General features: G+C 34.5%; 1 protein-coding gene across 1 annotated transcript; it reads right to left on the bottom strand.

Annotated features, from left to right (window-relative positions):
* Positions 1 to 335: 335 nt before the first annotated feature.
* Positions 336 to 20,688, bottom strand: MS3_00005014 (uncharacterized protein). The gene is made up of 8 exons (XM_051213023.1): positions 20,452 to 20,688; positions 20,323 to 20,415; positions 20,156 to 20,259; positions 17,452 to 17,541; positions 13,766 to 13,879; positions 11,716 to 11,782; positions 5,128 to 5,227; positions 336 to 2,624 (listed from the first exon to the last, which is right to left on the bottom strand). The coding sequence occupies exons 1-8, from the start codon at positions 20,588 to 20,590 to the stop codon at positions 2,549 to 2,551; spliced, it is 783 nt and encodes a 260-aa protein (XP_051068959.1). The 5' UTR covers positions 20,591 to 20,688; the 3' UTR covers positions 336 to 2,548.
* Positions 20,689 to 22,086: the final 1,398 nt, after the last annotated feature.

Genomic DNA, 22,086 nt, shown 5'->3' with positions numbered 1-22,086 from the left:
CACATTGAGAAAATAGTGTTGTTTGGTCGAGATTGTTCTTGGTTCTGAGGTATCCATTTGAATAGTCGTGAAACCATTCTGAACAATAATCAGTAATATATCTAAAAGCATTATGCCTACTACGAGACTCGAAAGTTCCGCATTCGATCCTGTATCGAATAATGATGGTGCACTTTTAAGAGGTGTAAAACGAGTGCAAAATACCTACTAAGTTATCCCTAGTAAATAATAAAACAGAAATTCGAGTGATGCTATTCTCATTGAGAGAGTCAATCAGTTAGTTGTCAACGTAGGTTCAGAGACTAGTGAGATAGTTACAGGTAAACAAAAAATTTTCTGAATCAGTTGTTAAAAAATCCTTTGTATGATATAATTAGTAAGAAAACCTAAAAATGTTTATACATACAAACCAGATAGTTAGTTATTGCGCAGCATCTAGGACGCAGTATGATTATGTATCTGTCTAAGTTGCCACACGTGACATTAACATATCGGGAAATACTCGTTTTCTTATCCATTATAAAAGAAATCAAATCAATGATTAGACTTGGTACAATGTGTTTACTTTTTTCAAAGGTTTAAAGCTGATAGGTGACATGCTATAAGAATACAAACGATAATATAGTAAAAAATATGTATGTATATATCAAGATGCATGTAAGAATATAAAGCGAGAATTCAGTTGACCTTTGAACAATATTTTCGTCCTTAAGAGAAAGATTGAAAAAAAAGCAACTTTTTAAACCTTTAAATTTCATTGATTTTTCGGTTTGATATTACTAAGGGCACAATAAATTTCATCGAACTATGCTAACTATCTGTCTACTTTGCTATGTAGTGAATTCATTGTACCGATGTTTTGGAAATTACTATTGGGTAAAATGATGATCAATATTTTCCTGTAGTGTTATTTTGATGTATATTAGAATGATAATGAAATTTAGTGTATCCGTTTAAAATTTTGTATTAAAATGACTGAGCTTATTTATAACCAAGTGTCAGTTTTCTGACATATAAACCCTTTATAAAACTGGGTCGACTGTTTTAAATCCATCATTGCTCAGACTAGAACCCTATTCCATCTATTTTCGCTTAGACAATCGGATAGTAACACGAACCTCCAAACAAAAGCAGATTATATTTAAAGATGTACTTAGAAAATGTGTCATATTGAAAATTAGTTATTAGTAAAATTTATTTTGAAGAAATCATTTACATTCAATTACAAGACGTTAGTAATGCAATTTTCTACTCATTGGGATATTACTATATATATATAATCTTTTAAACATATTATTAGGTATTGTGATCAAACAGATCAATCTAAACTGAATAGAAATGATATATTTTATTGAAAGCAAATGAAGCGTAGAATAAGAGTGAAATTTAGTGAGTTTCTTTTTTTTCCTCATAAACTCCTGGATTACAACTAATCAGCATACAAAAATATATTAATGCTGCAATAGGTTAGTTAAATTGTTTGTACAAGCTGAATGGATCTTTTTTTTCACATATTCATATTGAACACATTCAGGATCATGATGTTTATTTTATCTTCTCTGAACAAACAAAAACAAAATAACGAAATCATATATATCTAAGTTAACAACAACATCAATATTTGGATCGTAAAGCTTTCAGGTATTGACACTTTATAAAAAACTGATAAATTGATAAGATTAGAGTAAGTCAAAAAACTGAAGTTGTTATTCTACAAACAACTGATTTCATAAAGAAAAGAAAAAAGAAAGAAATGATTCGATTCATTCTCATTCTTCTCCAGCAGTTACTACTCATCAATATGTGAAATTAATGATAAAAAATAATTACTCTTATATTAATTAATATCATTAAATTATAAATTAGATGATACATAATCAATGTCAATGTCAAATTGAATAAAAAGTACTCATTGGATGGCTTGAAATCAAAAGAATATACGCTTAATAGTAATAATAATAATAATAATAATAATAATAATAATAATCCAAGTTTAGCTTATTACACTATACAACACAATTAAAATTTTAGTTGTTTACTGTTTAAAACAACACAACTTGTACAATATTCAATAATAGATTTAATATAGTAAAAGATTTTGTAAAAGAAAATTTTGCTTCTTTTATATTAACTGTGCATGACATATAATGGTATATGATTATCACTGGATTAAACAATGAATAAATCAGATTCCATATATAGAAAAGGAAAGAAATTCACAATAGAGAAAAATGTGAAATAACCGAGAAAAAGAGGATGAATGATGGAGAGTAATTGTTTCATAGAGATCTTTTCTAGATTTCTCATCATTATCATAACAATAAGACATATTATGTTTATACATATACATTAATTGGATAAATAAGAGAAGGCAAATAAGGTGAGAATGAGAACGGGGTATAATGACAATCGGATATAAGAAATTAGATAATCTTTTAGGTGTTCTGTTTTCAACGATTGATGATCATTTTTTGTTTACAAATCTGTGTATATCTCATTATGTAACATGGTTGTTGTTATTTTGATTCTGATCATAATATTTATCAATTCAATCCATTGCATATGAGACAATTGCCATTGAAGTTAAACCAAAAAACATAAGAGTTAAATGAATAATTGATTCCCTAAAAATAACAGAAGGCATAATGAATGAGTTATATATATGATTAAGAAGTTATTTATATAATAATTTAACTATTGAGAGTTTGCAAAAGTATTAGTGTGATAAAGCATTAGGTTAAGAAATATCAAAAAAAAATTTAGTAAACATTTTATTTTAGTTACGTTTCTAAGAAAGAATATATGCAAATTGGTTTACTTAGCGATTAAAGAAGGGCTGATGATAACTGTTTTATTCAATTTCTTTTAATTATAGAATCAGATATGAAAAGGATGAATAACAACTGGAAACAGCTGGAAAAGATTGCCCAGGACAGGGTTGGATGGAGAATGCTGGTGAGCGGCCTATACTCCTTCACAAGGAGTAACAAGCGTAAGTAAGTAATAAGCTACACTTCTTTGAGTTTTATTTATAGTCAGAAGGGGTTTTGTGAAGATTTTAGTAATTTTATAGTTCATGAATCAATTGAAACTAGACCACTATTGAAGACCTGAAAGCGCTGGACGGCCGTTTATTTACAGGTTAAACCCGGGTTGTTTAAACATAGAAAAAGGCTGATATATTAGATATCACAACTTTTTATTAGATGAGTGTACAGTTTAACTTAAAAGCTAATGAATAATTATGAAGATATAATTTTTGATTAGAAGTTTTAATAACCCTAACTTAGAAGAATTTCATTAAAGAGAGAATTGGGCATATATTATTAAAAATCCCTATAGACTATTGAGAAATGAGGAATATTTAAACGAACAGTTGTTTTCAATAACTTCATCATCAGGCTCTACATTTATAAGTCCATAATTATAATATTTTAATAACGCCAAAATAAGGCATGTATTAATGAATTTGACAATGTTATATGTTAAAAATGTCACCACGTTTACATCTGTTACGACATATATACTTCAAAATTGTATTATTTGACAAATTAGAAAGGTCATTCAATAAAGGTCAGGATGATTTGGAGTAAAGTGTTCAGTCACACTAAGTATTATAGCAAAGTTGAAAATGCAAAAAATTGTGTGAATAAAATGCATACTAGAAGAATTTAATCTTGTCAATTGAGATAATAATAATAATAATAATAATAAGATTGACTCATGATTTCAACTTGTGAAATTTCTAAAAATCTCCACAAAACCCATTCTAATAAATAATAAGATTTCACAGGTTGAAATCATGAGTCAGTTGAAGCTAGACCACCATGGAAAACCTGGAAGCACTGGAGTCCCATACTAGGACGAAACGGCCGTCCAGTGCTTCCAGGTTTTCAATGGTGATCTAGCTTCAACTGACTCATGATTTCAACCTGTGAAATTTACTAAAATCTCCACAAAACTCATTCTGATAATAATAAGATTGTTGTGTGAATATAATATGTAATAAGGAGGGTGTTATCAAGGTAATTACGATAAACGAATTGGGAATGATGGATGTGAAGATAGAGATAATAAAAAATATGATAATAAGGAAAATAAATAGAAATAAAGGAAGGGGGTAAGAGGTTTACAATATTCAGTCTAGGTATTCGGTGATCCAGTGGTAGGCCAAGGTAAACAAAGAGACTGGATATATTTTTTCTGGATACATAAATTCCATCTTCTGGAGTTGATCCAGATGGCTTCGGCTATGTAAAGCAGTCGTAATCTGGCTCCTTGAGGTAGATATTTTGGAACGTGATATAAACAGAGAGAGCTTCTGTAGTATCAGTTATTATGCCAAGCCCATACACCTTATTCGAGCTTTCGGACATCCCATTCTATTCATTTTACTTGAGCCATACATTGACCTTGTTATTTATTCGCTTATCAATCTAGACTGTTATTATATGAGCGTATATGTGTGTGCCCTTCTTATCCCATTAATCACATGTCTGTAGCTTTATTTTGTCTGACTATAAATATTGAGTAACGCTTGACTAAAATGGAGTTGGCTTCCCGGCCATCTTCCATACGTGTCATTTTTGCTTTGCTATGCTTCATTCGCTTCATTTACGAAATATATGTATTCTCAATCAATTCTCGTTATTCGACTTATTTAATTCCGTTATTGGATAACGCGATTTAAGTCGACGATGATATACGAGAATCAGCGATAGCAAACATCCATACAATCTAAAAAGGGAGTCAGATTCACGGGCCTCCCCACTTCCTCTATTTTGATATGATCTTCACTATCTACCAAGTGAGAAAGAATGGTGCTGTTAATCGATTTGGTAACTCCTTTTCCCAACCAAGCTGGTACATGTTCTAATTTGCAAATAATACAATTTTGAAGTAAAAATATATCGTACCAGATGCAAACGTTCACCATTTTTAACACATAACATTATTAAATACATTAATATATGCTTTAATTTTGGCCTTTGTAAAATATTATAATTATGGACTTATAACTGTAGAGCCTGATGATGAAGTTAATGAAAACAATTGTTCGCCCAAATATTCTTCATTTTTGAATATATTATTAACATTAGTTGAAATTATAAAGTTTCTACAACTTACTTAAATGATAATTCTTTTAAAATATCAGGCAGAAGAGAAACCAATGCAATGTACAGAAAGCCACCGGCAGTAAATGGAAGTATCCATTTTGTTGTACAGCCTGTAAAGTTGAAGAAAATCACATTATGGAAAATTCCAAATAAATAAATAGATTATGAAGTATATATAGACAATGATAATATTGATTAGCGTATAATTAGATGATAGATCAGATTACTATCAAAAATAGTTGGTTTATATTATATAGCCAATGTGTTGGATCACAGACAAGAACTTAACAACTGTATTTCAATGCTTTCCATCAGTATCACCAAAGTACAGTACATATGAAATATATCGGAAAAGTACAAATTATGGTAGAAATACGGGAGAAATTAAAAGCCTTTCCTTAACTTCTTAATTATTTGTCTTAGTTATCAGATGTAGTAAATGTTTATAGTTTCCAGTATTTATAATAAGCTTGCTGATGCATATATAAAATAAATTTGAGTTCAATGGCAGAAGTATAAAAAGTAGCTCACCAATTAACAAACTGCTTTGTTTTGGGTATCCAGGTAGAAACCCAGTCCACACAAATATTTATGATCAACAATAATGAAACCTAGATGCTATGACACTTCCAAAAATTATACATTGAAATCTGTTCTATTTAGGATTATTTAGTTACTTAATATAAATTGGGTTATTATATTCTATTAAAATGTTGAAATACTTCAAAAAACTAATAAATTAAGCATTTTAAGGTGCTTCATCAATATATATTAGGGAGACATTCATTTAGTTAGCAAAAGCAACAATATCTTACTTACTTACGCCTGTTACTCCCAATGGAGCATAGGCCGCTGACCAGCATTCTCCAACCCACTCTATCCTGGGCCTTCTTTTCTAGTTCCATCCAATTCTTGTTCATTTTTCTCATGTCTATCTCCATTTCCCGGCGTAATGTGTTCTTTGGTCTTCCTCTTTTCCTTTGACCTTCAGGATTCCATGTGAGGGCTTGTCTTGTGACGCAGTTGGGTGCCTTCCTCAATGTGTGTCCTATCCACTTCCAGCGCTTCTTCCTGATTTCTTCCTCCACTGGGATCTGGTTTGTTCTCTCCCACAGTACGTTGTTGCTAATAGTGTCCGGCCAATGGATCTGAAGTATTTTGCGTAGACAATTGTTAATAAACACCTGTATTTTCTGGATGATGGCTTTTGTAGTTCTCCAGGTTTCCGCCCCATACAGTAGAACTGTCTTGACATTTGTATTGAAAAACCTGACCTTGGTGTTGGTTGACAGTTGCTTTGAGTTCCAGATGTTCCTCAGTTGTAAATATGCTGCTCTTGCTTTGCCGATCCGCGCCTTCACATCTGCATCAGATCCACCCTGTTCATCAATGATGCTGCCCAAATATGTAAAGGTTTTTACATCTTCCAAATCTTCTCCGTCAATTGTGATTGGATTGGTGCATTCTGTGTTGTATCGGAGAATCCTGCTTTTCCCTTTGTGTATATTGAGACCTATTGCTGCTGAGGCTGCTGCCACACTGTTCGTCTTCACCCGCATCTGTTGCTGCGTTTGGGATAGAAGGGCCAGATCATCTGCGAAGTCCAGATCGTTTAACTGCATCTTAGATGTCCATTGTATCCCGCGCTTCCCTTCAGACGTTGACGTCTTCATGATCCAGTCGATCACCAGGAGAAAGAGAAAGGGTGAGAGTAAGCAACCTTGCCTAACACCGGTCTTCACTTTGAACGACTTTGTCAACTGTCCTCCATGCACGATTTTGCAGTGTAATCCATCATATTAGTTCTGTATGATATTGACTATCTTCTGAGGCACGCCGTAGTGTCGAAGAAGTTTCCATAGTGTTGTTCTGTCCACACTATCAAATGCCTTTTCGTAGTCAATGAAGTTGATGTAGAGTGATGAATTCCATTCAATTGATTGTTCCACAATGATCCGTAGAGTTGCGATTTGGTCTGTACACGATCTATCCTTACGGAATCCTGCCTGTTGGTCACGAAGTTGGGCGTCTACGCAGTCCTTCATCCTGTTTAACAATACCCTGTTGAAGACTTTTCCCGGTATTGAGAGAAGAAAAGCAACAATATCACGCTTATATAAATGTATAAAAAATAAGCAGAGATCGAGTAAGGACGCGTCAGTGAGTTGAGTTGTCTAAAAAATCTAAAACCTGTGATGATGAAAGTGACTTTCCAACCTTAAGTTTCCGGAAAATTTCATCGAAATATGAAATGGCAAACAAGGGAATTAAACAGCACTTATTCTGCTTGATTTCAGTACTATAATTGGTTGATCAAATTACGACAAGATTAAAAGAGTTCGGAACCTGTGGGCATCTTTGAATAACACGTTGTTGAAAACAGTTGTGTAAGTAATTGTGATAGTATGACTAGTGAAATAAAATCCTCTATACTATAAATCAGACAAAGTTGTGCTAATCTGTATTATTATTGCGATGTTAGTTTGGTTATAAAGATTTGGTGCAGGAAGTACTTCTAGGTGAATGTGAAATCTATACTCCAAACTGAAGATTTTCAAATGTAGTTGTCTCATAAGAGATGGTCCAATTTGGACACTACGTCGGGTAAATAGTTCTAAGGTACAGCGAAAAGTGTTTCAGCTTATCGGGATCAATATTTAAACGTTGAAAGTAGTTTAAAACACTGGTTTCGGTGATTTGAGAACGTTTTACGTACAACATTTATATGATCACCATAGACAGTGTTGTTTGTTACACCAGAATGAGTAGAAAAGACAAAGAGAAGTCAAATAATGAGATGGCGTAAGAGAAAGCTAGATTTTTCCATCAGAGTGACATCATCTAACGAATTATAACCTATTACATTCGATCACAGATACCATGCTACTAGTTGCTTTGAGTTGACTCCAGTTATGTTTTGAATTCAAACTCAATGTGGAACCTGTGGAAGCTTTCTTTACTAGTTTAGTTAAACAATAAAATGTACCTTTCGATAAACAAAATATATGTTTAGCAATCCTAAACATCAATAAAAAGATTCAAACAACCAATACAAAAATGAATTAAAATATATCTTGGTTATTTTTTTTCATTTGCACTATAATAATTTACATAAATATTCTTAATTCGCCGTTACTTTTTGCACAAGGATATTTGCTTAAATTGTGCGCAGGAGTTTTAGGTACTTCAGGACCTCAGATTTATTATAGGCACTCTTTGTGCCAGGTTCTACTTTAATATGTTCACGTGTCACTCTATCAAGTTTTCAGGATAAAAATATAGAATGTATGGTAATACATTCCAACTTTCTATGAACTAATATCAATGTTTTGAAGTTCCGTACATTTGCACTAATATATATAAGTCTGAATATTCGTCATACTTTGAACAAATAGCTCGATTATTACCCTGAAGAAGTTCAAACAAGTTTGCTGTACGCAATGTTGAAGTTATTAAGACTTCAATTGCTGAAATTATTTTGAATACAATTTTTATAAATAATTGAATTCACAAATTATTTGTATCGGTTATTTGAATAATCCCGTTGGTGCTATGGACTGCAATAGATCGGTCTCGTCTGGGATATATGCATCATCTGAGGATTGTCTCGATATTGTCATTAAGTATGATCAAGACTGATCGACTGCAGTTCATAATATTAATGAGAAGATTAGAACAACCAATACAAATTAAATTAAAATTATTACTCATTGTACAAGCCAGTGGCTATCTAGGCTCGGTAGCTAAATGCATAAGACGTTGTTCATTGGAAGCGAAAGATAATGGGTTCGAACCCTGGTGTGGAACTTGACAAATACCTCCAGTTGACGAACCCACAATGAGACGAACTATGTGTTTTGGATACCATTGTTAGCCAGCACATTTAACTTTGCTTAAAAAACCGTACTTATAACAAACAGTTAAATTTACATAAAAACTATAAAATAATACTATTTCTCTATCTTACACAACGTAAATCTAAACATTAGTTACAACAGTCTATTTAACATAATCAAGTGTCATTAAGCTAATCATAGTTTAAATAAACTGATTGTAGCCAACGATCTAAAAAGGATGCTTAATTTTGGTCGTCATTTATCATGAATTATTATCATTGTAACTGGTATAGACCATATATGTATATGTATAGTGTATTGAATATGGCCTTCATATACTTTATAGATTATTTTATTCATGTATATAATATGTAGCAATAATCAAGTCTAGTATTATTATTATCAACAATAACAATCATAAAAACATATTGTTTATAATAGAATTGGAATTGAGAAATTTCAAATGAAACTTATATCAGATTAATTCAATTTAAACAAACATTAATGTTCTGTGAATTTATATAAAAATTCATTAAACAAATGAATTTACTGTACATGTATATGCATATCTTAAGATAACGCGATGGCGTTTGAAGTGAATGGTACTGGGTTCGAGTCTCAGAGTGAACATCAACTCTGAGATGCAGGTACATCCAACTGACGAGTGCCAAATAGGAGGAAACGCGCATCAAACTGCATTCCACTGCTAGCCACTATCCATCGTTGCTTACAAATAGCTTGTGAATTAAGTTAATATCGAGGTATACGCACAGTATGCACATATGCCAATAACAGACTGATCAATTGCAGTCTTAAACCTCAATGGGAAGATACAAGCCAAACAATATCAAGTGAATATCTTAAGATAGTTTTTTCAATGTAATTTATATAGAATGTTTTGTTGGTTGTCCAGAATCGACTAAGACAAGGTAGAATTATTAAGAATAATTGATTTAATTTATATTGTATTACATTTCTTGATCTTAAGTTGGTGAACAAAGTTGGTAGGAAGTTTTTGATGAATTGTAATTTTTGAGCGAAATAGTACAATTGTGAAGCTCGCATTTTCTTCACTTTATGATGTTATCAACATAAACTTATTTTTTTTAAAGTTGGTACTTTCTAATAAGACAACGAAAACTTTTACGATTGAACTATCCAGCTCAGTTAATGTAATGACACTGAAATGTTTTGAACTTTAGAATTCGGATGGTACCGTGGTGTGTACTACTTATATTGACATAAGTAGTATATGATGTTAGTCGCGAACAGAAAGTCTGACAGCAGAAAGACAAGAGGATCGAACAATAAAGGATGAAACAGGATGGAATTTGTATGAAAATGCGAGAAAAATGAAGTCTGGGTCATTTTGAGACAATTGGTGGACATTTTGCAAATTAAGGATTTACTTTATGATTGTTAGATTTTATTAACAAGTCCTGTAATTTCGTGTTAAATTCGATTCTCCCCACTGGTGTTCTTGCTCACTACAGTACTAGTTGCTAAATTGTTGTCTGTGAATATCATCATTTGGCCATATATTCAACTATATAGTCTAGTTCTTTTAGGTGTTTTGTACTTCGCAAGATATTACGTTAAACCTATTAATGTGAACATCAGTGATATTTATCAGCTCTTCAGACTAGAATAGGAGAGAAAGGCCTGAGTTGTAATCTAGTGGATTAAATCCAAACACATAGACTACTAATTAATAATGTATCATGAATTAGAATTCTAAACTATATAACTCGTAAAATGTGATTGGATTAAAAAGTGGAATATTTACTGAATATTTTAGAAGCAGATTACCAAACAGTTGACAATGAATTAATAATTAGTCATTATAAAACTACTAAACAGTCCCAACTAAAAGATATGAAAAGTTGGAGAAGACAGTTGTTCATCAATATGATGATTATTTAAGTAGACTAAAAATAGAAATTATACTAGCTTTCCTATGTTATCGTTCACTAATTTTCTCAGTGAGTCAGAATTACAAACAAGTAAGCTCAACGAAGCCCCCAAACGCCCTGGTATGGTCGAGAGCGGGGTGGGTTCGCCCTCCCTCTCGAAATACTCTCACACGGCCGCGCGTATACAGCCTCTGTCAGGGAAGTCCTACTCACTGCCTTCTCGTGGCGGGGGTGTTGTTTACGAAAATGAGAGGACGAAAAGCGAATGTCCGGTGCTTTAACCTGATTCCAAACCAATGGTGCACATGGGCACCAGTATCCTGAGGGAACAAATGGCGTATGAACCAATCGTTGGTCACCGGCTACCATGGGACTGCATCCCCTTACGATGCTCCACTGCCTTGTGGGTTAGACCTTTAGGTCAAAGGCTTGGGGTGTGGCCCCCTAAGATAACCACCTGCTTCGGTCTGGGCACCCGGGCAGTAACGCAGCCCACACGCAATTAATGAACTGAAATTGTGTGGCGCATATATGTTTGGCGCACTCCTGTACCAATATATATGTGTTCAAATAAAATAAAATAAAATAAGCTCAACGAAATCCTGACAAACAAAATATTCAGCATGTCGGAAAGCGAAAGTCATAAAAACGTTGGTGATTAAAATCTGATTTTATCAATTTATTGAATTTTTTTCGTAGAGCAGTTGTTGAATAAATGAAGTATAAAAGCATCATAAATTGTAAATGGTGCGGAGGAATTACAAATTACTTCCAAACTATCTCTGAGAGTTAAGAAAAGTTTAAAATAATTGGAATTTAGTACATCATTCTGGCTGCATTAATACTTACCGGTTACTGAAGCATTAGCACAAAGTGTTAGAATGGCACCTAAAGTAGATCCAGATGCTGTAGCTAACTGAAACAAAAAACGTTAGTTTATAAAGAATTTATTAGCAAGTTAATTGTTGTTAAGAATAACCTAATAAAACTCAATAATGACCCATATGTTCTTGTACTCAAATCTTAAAACAGTTTGTGTGGAAGGACTGAAGAAACTAACGGCTACCTATAATAGCGTAGTTCAAAATAAAATGAGCCACAGATATATTTTCGTTAGGAAAGAAATAATGACAGGAATTATTTATTGAAGGACTAAAATAGCCCTTCACACTTAATTCGGTTAAGTGACTAGCAGTATTGATCTGACATACACAATCCTGCAAATATCGATAAACACTTAAATTGACGATTTACAATTAACACAAGGATTATTTCAGATTAACATGAATATAGTTAGGTCTGCATTTTTGAGCTGAGTCATGTATTCCAATTTAAAGCAATAGAAGTAACTGATTTAGTATCTTCGTAAAAATTCCAAAAGGCCACTTTTATTTGAAGTTGGCGTTGGCTATGGTATATGCAGTGATTATGAGAACCTAAGACTTAAAATATCTAACTTGAATAAGGTAATACAAATATTTTGGGTATACTAAACGACCATTTTCCTCACTGTGCTATGCTGTTTAGAAACTGGCATAAACATCTGAATGGTCACAGCTACTCATTGTATCAGTCATTTTAGTTTAGCTCTACGTATGACGACGTTTTAATCATGTGTAGTAACAGAGATCAGGTTGGTCAATTAACTGGGTACCTCAGTTTAGTTCATCCAGATTTAAAATTCACCTGCTGGGATGAAATCTAAAACGGGACAAATTTCTTGAACTTAAAGATAGCGAGAAAAGTAGAGGGTTCACAGCTTGACATTTTGTTTAACTGGTGGTGACAATATGTGGGTAAAGACAACATTTGCCCAGTATCATATTGAAAAATACACTTCATTATTTCACAACTATAGAAAATAAAATTGGAACAAGATCCCCATTAAGTTTGGCTGGAAACATCTTAAAGCAACTAGTCGCATGGCGTCTTTGGCCAAATGTAATAGGTCATAACTAGTAAGATGATGTTACTTTGATGGAAAAATCTAGCTTTATCTTCCGCCATCTTATTACTTGATTACTCTCTGTTTTTTTACTCGCTCCTAAGGTTTGAAAACAGTGTTGGGCGAGGTAACTGCAAATAGATCATCCGCATAATAATTTTGAGTTAACTGTAGTTACGTTTTAGGAAGCCTGGGGTACAGCACAGAAGTAATAACATTGAAATTAAAGTCCTTAAATACATTCCTGAATGTTAATGACTAAAATATTGTGTCTTGAATTCATTCCAAAAGGTAAGTTATAACTAAATTGGACAATGTTTACAAGTAACCGATGGTTGGATTAGTCTCTGATTCGTTTGATTGAAAACATACGTGATCGCAATCTTAAGAATTCATAATAAATTTTATTCATCTAATGTTATAAAGAACAACTTTGACAGGTCTTACAACTACATATTACACACATTAAAGTTTTGTAATGGCGATTCTGTTGGTTTTATCCAAATATTTTGATCTGATATTGGACGACTGTTAACCTGTTGGTCAAACAGTGTAAGGATATTTCGAATATAATATCAAGAGAGTGTAACTTTGAGGTGCTCACGTAAAAGAACTAAATATTAAAGTTTTGTGAAATTACAAAATTCTCATTCAGTTACTATAACTCATGTCAATTACTCTTTTGCATTTGCTGTAAGGGCCCAATAAGTTTCCATTTCAATTTCATAATTCATTTTCTTTTGTAAGTGATATTATCCACTTCACTGTTTAAAAAAAATAAAGACTAGAACTAATGCTTTGTATTGTAGTGAGTAAGCGTCTATTCATTGGTCAATAACGAATTAAGTGACAAACTGAAGCCAATTGGAATAACTGATAATTAACTCGAATGAGAAACCATAAGAAATTTGTATTTTAATGATACTACAAAAGTTGGTGAAAATCTTGACTTACTTGAGCTTTAGCAGCTTCCCACCGACTGAACCCACTTCGGAGTAAAATTACAAAATCAGCCATTTCATGAGGAACTTCATGGACTAATATGCAGGTAGTCGTCAAAATCCCTAACTGAGATAGTCAGAATAAAATACTGCCATTTATTTGAACTGATGACATTTACTAAGTAAATATATACACATATGAATTGGAAATATTTCAGAAACTCATATATTAAAACGAAGAGTGAAATGATAGTAAGTTAAATAGATTTCAATTCATTTTTGTATTGATTGTTTGAATCCAACTGTTCGTCCAGCTGATGAGTCACAAATACGATGAAACGTACGTTCCGGCCCCAAATGCCCTGGGATAGTCGAGGGTGGAGAAAGTCAGCTCTCCCTCTCAAAATGTTCTCATATGACCACGTGTATACAGCCACTGACAGGGAAGTCGTACCCACTGTCTTTACAGGGTGTGGGTGTTGTTTACGAAGTTGGGAGGACGAAAAGAGAATGTTTGGCGCTCTAACCGGGTTGGTGGATACGGAGGGGAATCGGAAAACCCTGATTCCAAACCAATGGTGCACATGGGCACCGCGACCCTGATTGAACAAATGGCGTATGAACCAGTTGTTAGTCACCGGCTACCATAGGATTGTATCTCCTGACGTTGCTCCACTGTCTTGTGGGTCAGACCTTTAGGTCGATGGCTCCGAGTGTGGCCCCCCTAAAAAAGCCACCTGCTTCAGTCTGGGCACCAGGGCAGTACCACATACAAATGGAATGAAATGACAATTACTACTGGAAATACTATTCTTGCTTCAATTAAAATTCAGACAATTCACATTCATTTTCATTTTTTTATACACTACGTCACTTATGTACTCTCTTCTACTCTCATTTTGCGTATTCTTATTTTATCAACTTATACACCAGATCGCCTATGGTGGGAGCCCTGTCCTATCTAAATAATCTCGAGGCACTGACTGGTCAAAAGTTGAATACTACCACTGAATACGAATGCTGAAAGTCTTTCTGAAACGAGGTATACCATTCAAACTGGCTCTCTTCAACGTTCGCACATTATTGTAGATAGAAAAACAGATAGGGTTGGCTGTCTTTAGAAAGTCTTAATATTGACATCTGTTGTCTATCCGAGACCCCTATTCAAGACTCTAGTAAAGTACTGCAAATTCGCTCTCCATCTGTAGTCTTGAAAGGCTTGTTTCACGTGCGTTTATCCGGGGACCTGTGTCATATTTGTTGGTGTTGCGCTAAGAGCTAGAGCTGAGGCAGCACCGATCGGATGGATTTCAATTAACAGTCATTTATGTGCTGTTAGATTGGAAAGTTCCATCAAAGTGCGAAATCGGTGAGAAACGCGATCAGCCACCGCTGGCGTGGTTGTATACGAGACTACAGCTCCTTTTGGAGTACCTATTTGAAAACTGATCATTCTCTCGTTTGTGCGAATCTCACTTTACGTTTCAGTGGTTAACAAATTCATCATCCTAAACGGATCGATGTCAGTAAATTGTTTGCGGATTCTGTTGCAACTAAATATCAAACCGAGCTAGGTTTAAGGCTAACTACCATCTCATCGAAAAGTATAGGTGAGCACTGGTTGTAATTGCACAACGCCATGAAAATGGTAAGTAAAGTCGCTTGCGACTTCGTAAAATATCCAGCTTATAAGCACTGGGTTTCTTCAGGCTCCTTACAACTCATTGAAGCCCATCGGTCGACTCCAAGTGACCTCGAGTTTGACTATAAACGAGAACCATACAGTAAATAGTTAATTTGCAAAATATCAAACATTCGTCTCAAATTTGACTGTTCTTTAGTAAATATTATTCAATTGTCTCAGATTTCATTGTTCATGCATTTTTATACCAACTGCGTTCCGTTTCCGTTCTTTCCTTATCAATCTTCTGCTGAAATACATTCTATGCCTGACCACCGTTATATACTACTTATATGGATTTAAATAACCTACACCACACCTATCTTTAAAAAGGGATCACGTCGTTTCTGTAACAACTGTCTGGGGAGATAAGTCTATTTCCAACTGCTTCCAAACTATTGGCTTCGTTGTACCTCGTAGATTGTTGAAAAACCGAGAAGCAGGCTGGTTTTCGTTCTGGTGGAGGATGTATTGGTCATATCTTCACCCTCCACCAAGTGTTAGAACAGCGTTGTACTTACGCCAATCTGGGCCATCTCTGGCGCCTTCGTGATGTTAGTGTAGCTGAAAAAGGTCTGATCTACAACGCGTCGGTGAGAGCAGTTTTTCTCTATGTTCGTGAAACCGAGCCTCTCTGAGTTGATTGTGTTATACGACTCTCTGTGTTTAATCATCGTTGTCTCCGAAGGATTGCTGACATCCAGTGTCAACACCATGTTAGTAATGTGAAATTTCAGCACTACGTGTTTGGGCAAAGCGACGGTAATTCAGTTAGTGTCTCTATCTTGAAGCATCACATCCGGTGGTGTGGACATGTTCTGCGAATCCCGTCTCGGAGAGTTCTACGTCGTGTATTATTTGCCGACGCTGGGACTGGTTGGAATAAGTGGAGAAGTGGTCAGTGTATGATATGGTGTTGTAGTATAAAAGAAAGCTGTACAAGACTGGCTTTTGTTGATCCTTCAGGACTCCCTGGTCGGGATCCTAGGGATGATGCAACACAGTGGCTTGAGACGTTATCCGGTATGGCCCAGAATAGAAACCAGCGACGATTCTGCCGAAACTTTCTTTTATTTTCTTCATATAAGTGGGAGTAACTTATTTAACTGGAATTCTTCCCGATCATATTTCTCTTAACTGAACTACTTTTTCCAGTATTATTATTATTTCACTCTCATACACTAATTTCTGTTCGTTATTGTTCTCCTTTTTCTTATGTGCACTTTACAATCTCTATCTCTTTATATTCTCATTGTTATTGTGGGACGCATATATATTTTGGTGCTGCTTTGTACCAATATTTGTTGTAAAATAAATAATAATAATAATAATAATAAATAAACTGGATTCTATTGCTAACCACCATCTATCTCTGCTTTAAATATACATCATTTACCTGTGACCAACGTTTTGTTATTACAACTGTTTAATCAAAAATTTCTATATTTGTGTGAGAGTTCTGATGCCCAATCGTGATACCCATATTAGATAACTATGAATGGAATATTTATATCAATCATATTAGAAGGATGGAATGGCGAGAGATGAAACCAAGAGTAGCCGTTGTCACATAGTGTGTTGTCATATAACAGGTAAGCGGAAAATCAAAATCCTATCATTAGTCGTAATTAACTGTGTTGAAAATGATATGCTGCTCATTTACGACAATTATTTCATTACTCACTGGTCCAGCAGCAACACAATTTATAAAAAGTTTGGAGACTAGTGAAGATGAACTCTGAAGCTATACTATCTCTTATCTGGATCAAAAACACAAAGGCAATCGTTGTATCATTTAAAAACAAATGTACGTTTTATGATCTACCTCGGTTGTAATAAAAGATAGAAAGGAAATTTATTTTTAAGGAATATTTAAAAGTACATATCGCTGGAGCAAGAAGTTAAAGACGCTTGGAGCATAAACATACCCAAAAACGTTCATAAATTAAGTTTTTTCGTCATTCTCACTTTTACGCACAGGTTACAGAAAGCTAAAAACTTCGTAAAGGTCAACTTACACGAAGAGATACAAGATAACTTCCAGCAATAGCCACACCATGAGTAAAGTTATCAATTATATTGGCAGCAAGATTGAGATAACCTTCGACCTGAAAAAGTAATAATGCAAACTTTAGTCTTCCTGAATCAATCAGTTGAACTGGGGGTGAAAAAAACGCTTGGTAATAATCACATGAAACCAATTGACAGAGTAGCTAGGACAAACACCACAAATAACTTCAAGCAAGATCTCAGATAAAAGGCCATGTCATTATCTGCACGAGACCACGAACATGGTTTGATAATAGTGGAAAAAATAAGCAGAATCCAGAAGATATTGGAATTCATATCAGTCATAACGCAAAGCTGGGATCAGAATATCCGAAAACCTCAGAAATAATGACATATAGCAGTGGTTATTATGGCTCAAATGGCCAGTTGTTTAACCCTGTTTAGAAACATTCTAATTAATCAGAATCGATTCCCTGTGGACTGAAAATTATGGTTGACTGCGTTATACACAAGGGAAATTTAGAAAATTGTTATCTACTATATATTCCATGTGTGATAATCGACTAATTTAGCTAATTAAGGTGAGCTTAATAAAATGTTAATTACTCCAAAATTAGTAGTAACAAACGCCATTAACAAAAAGCTTGAAAACAAAACAGATTTATATACTGAATGTGTTTCCTCCTGTCTAATTTATAACCAAGCCCAACGAATAACCTTAATAGTCTAAAAAACCGTAACTACTTACCTACATACTGGATTACAAAGACCTCCACATCTGAAGGGAAGCACGGAATACGATGGAAAGCCTTCATGTAGCTAGACGACCTAACACTTCTATGCCATACATACAAACAAATGCAGGTCAAGACAACCAGTTTAGCAGAAGCCTCTGCATCAGTAGGCCTCAACATGCACAAGAGAAGAACCAAGATCTTCAAATACATCACGAAGAACACCAACCCAACAACACTTGATCGAAAAACTCTGGGAGAGGTGGAAAACTTCACATATCTGGGCAGCATCATCGGTAAACAAGGAGGATTCGATACGGACGTAAAGGTAAGGTTTGACAAAGTAAGGACAGCATCCCTACAGTTGAACGACATATATAACTTAAAACAACTGTCAACCAATATCAAAGTCAGAATTTTCAATACGAACGTCAAGAACGTTTTATTGTACGGAGTTGAGACTTGGAGAACTACCACAACCATCATCAAAAAGGTACAAGTATTTATAAACAGTTGTCAACGCAAGATACTCAATATCCGTTGACCGAATACCATGAGCAACAACTTACTGTGGGAGAGGAAAAACCAACTACCAAATGAAGAGGAAATTAGGGAAAGGTTCTGGAAGTGGATAGTACATACACTACAGAAATCATCAAACTACATGACAGTGTGAGCACTAACTTGGAATCTTAAAGGGAAACATAAAAGAGGAAGGCCGGAGAACACACTACGTCGGGAATCGTAAGCAGACACGAAAAGGATGAATAGTAACTGAAAGGAACCTGAAGGATTGCACAGAACAGAGCTGGATGAAGAATGCTAGTGTGCGGCCTATGCTCCTCCACGAGGGGTAACAGGCGTAAGTAAGGACAGTATCATACTTATTTTGACTAGCTCTTCATAAGGTCATCTTGTTTAAATATTACAAAGTTCACACGCTAGCTTTGATTTAGGAGTCTTGGAGCGCGACTGTTACGCCCTAATGGTAATCAATCAAAACGCATTTGATGGGTAGGTTCTACTTCGTGTCATTTATTGTTTTATTTGCGTGACATGAAAGCCGATCATTGGTTTGTATTTCTTTTATATAATTTCGCTTATATGGGGATAGTTTGTCGGTAAATCTGCTCTTAATATAGTCTCTGACGGTGTTCAGAGGAAGATCTTGGTAACACATAATGTTAAAAAGTAACAACTGATAAAGAACAATAGTTAGATTGATTTTCTTAATGGTACGAGTAATTCTGTGGATCATTTTTACTGGTGTTCAATTATAATTTATGTGTAGAACTGTTTGACTAATAGGGAGATAGTAGTTTATACTGGATAAAGAAAAACTAAATAGCATTACGTCATCACACATCATAGTCAAACTTCTGAGGTTGTATCAGTCTTTTACAACCACAGATAACATGAAACGAAGACAGGTTCTAATCAGTAAGTTTCCTCAATTATTACATTTATTTTGACAGCTTTGTAATAATGAAGTCGAATTTAAAACTATAGACAAGGGACTGAGCAAACTTGAACACGGTTTATGTATTCAAATACTGTCGGTTTTGAAGTTATGACTAGAAGGGATGTACGTTCACATGAAAATCTTTCTGGTGATACAAACACATCTAAACATTGTCTCGATCAAAATGTAAGGGTCTGTTTTTTGCCGAAGTCCGATTTTTGGCACTGATCTTTGGTTTAAGAGTATGACCTCCACCAACATCTAACGACATGCTAATAAAGTGAAGTTGGTACCAATGTAAAATATCTTAAAATTCGTCATAGACCAGCGGTTAGAATCACATGGAAAGCTGTTACAAGAAAGAGGCCGATGTCGAAACTCACCCCAGAACGAGTCATTATCCACAACTGTACTATAATAACATTTTTATTTTGGAGACAAAAGTAAGACAAAGGAGCAAATAGGTTTACATTGTTAAGATGAAGTACTTCACCATATGTATAGTGAAAGACGTACCTCTTTTTCAGTAGAATCATTAATACATAACTTCTCGATAATAAAAAACAACAGAAGTCCACTGAGTATCCAAAATCCAGGAATCTGAAATGTGTCGATGTCACCTACGAATTATAAATAGCCAACAATATTGTTGGTTTGTGTCGTTAACATTTAGCCACATTTACTGTTAATCCAGGATTCTGGCAGAAGATGGATAAAAACTTCACCAAGAAGACTTCCAGTAGCATAACTAAGCCACCTATTGAGAGAAATGACATCTGGTTTTGGAAGAAATGACGGTAATACACAGTTACCTTTTCTAGGACAAATGCTATCTAGTGGGAGAAATAGAAGCGGGACTACACCACTAAGTCCAACAACGAATGCAGAAAAAATGCACAAAAGCCCTCTCCCCCAGCTAAGAGAGCCAGGGGATAAAAGGATCTCTAACATCGTCCTAATTAATTACGAAAACACCGTCACATTTAAAAGTGTTTCTAGTTGGAAGAGTACCGCATCTTAGTTCACTGAAACAAACTTATAAACCTTAGTCATTCCGTGTCAAGGATTAAGAGTTGTGGTAATGAAACTTTGAAATTTTTTCCTGCATCCTCAAAAAGTTAACTTCGGGCTTCATGTGGAAAATTAAACTATGCTTGAAGGATAAATAAATGTGTAGCCTGTATACGTTTTTATTTACGATCACGTATTCTCAGGAAAACATCATAAGACCCAAGGTTTCGATTTCATTTACTAAAAGACCAGTACAAAGTTTTTCTGGATGGCTAGCAAGTTTACTCAGTGAATGCCTCTGCCTCTTCAACTGACATTGACTAGACATTGTATGAAATATTCCGATGTCAGTTATATTGACTGCTCTGGATTTCGATTTTATGATACGGCACTCGTTAACTAAACGCGTCCTCATTTTTCATATACCATCACAGGTTTACGTATTAGTATTTTAGGAGATACTTGCCCATAATTCCTTGAGGGTTACTGCAATTCAGTGCGCAAATTTAAGTAACATTTCTTAGGTTCACCTGCGCCCGATCAGCGACCGAGGACAATCTGAGTTATCTCCCTGAGTATATCTCCGATTTAGTGATCTTATCATCCTTGGTACAGACGTGAATGGTTTCCAAGTACTATCGAAAAATTTTGTTTGAACGACTATTTATCTTTCATTTGGCAATGCAAAATCAATTGTTGGGCTTCAAACATAAATATATAGGAATACGGGTTTATTAAAAACATCAATAAGCTTTTATACCAGCTGGTATTTTTGTGCCGAGGTGTGAACGATATATATCATAGCCACTTTCTTGAATAAGATCGCGAATTTTAGAAGAGGCACAAGCCTTGTGGTGTGTCGGCTCACTGTATTAGTGTAGTTACTGTTTATAAAGTTCAGCACATTTTACCTATCATCTCATTCAGTGATATTGTGGGACTATAATTTAGTAGGAAATCGTCGAAATAGCTTTGTTCGATCGTCATACTTACTCCTCATACTCATACATAGGGTCGTTAAAAGTCACATTGGTCAGGAAAACTAATATTGGAGGAAAACGAGACAGAATATCCTAACAGACTATTTTCAGTCTCCGTTGAAAGTGATTTCTTACAAGAGTGGTGTTATAGGAGAACTGAAGACTGAAGATTAAAACTTTTTTATTGTATATTAATAATTTACTGTGTTTTTGGATGTATTTGTTTTACATAACTTTTGAACTTGTTTGTTTATATCATTATTTCGGACATTTTGGTTTCCCTTTGTCGTTGGTTTGGTATTTGGTAGTTTTGCTCTGGGAACCTACAAAATTGAAGGTTTGTTTTGTAACTGTTATAATTATTGTTGTTAAAACGACATTTGGTCGACTATTTGTGAATTGCGAATAAATTTGGTATCTAAATTGGAGTTCGGTTCTATTGTTAATTTGGGTTCG

This window comes from Schistosoma haematobium, chromosome 3, assembly GCF_000699445.3.
Source record: "Schistosoma haematobium chromosome 3, whole genome shotgun sequence".
In the NCBI taxonomy this organism is placed as follows: Eukaryota; Metazoa; Platyhelminthes; class Trematoda; order Strigeidida; family Schistosomatidae; genus Schistosoma; species Schistosoma haematobium.
This window is presented reverse-complemented; position numbering and strand designations above follow the sequence as displayed.

Bases quoted from the DNA above. Each gene is read 5' to 3' on its own strand.
- MS3_00005014 (XM_051213023.1), bottom strand. From the start codon at position 20,590: ATGTTAGAGATCCTTTTATCCCCTGGCTCTCTTAGCTGGGGGAGAGGG. The intron at 13,880-17,451 runs GTAAGTTGACCT...TGACTATCTCAG, and splicing joins GTTATCTTGTATCTCTTCGT to TTAGGGATTTTGACGACTAC. The intron at 2,625-5,127 runs GTAAGTTGTAGA...TGTTATTTTTAG, and splicing joins TTAAAAGAATTATCATTTAA to GGAATCAATTATTCATTTAA.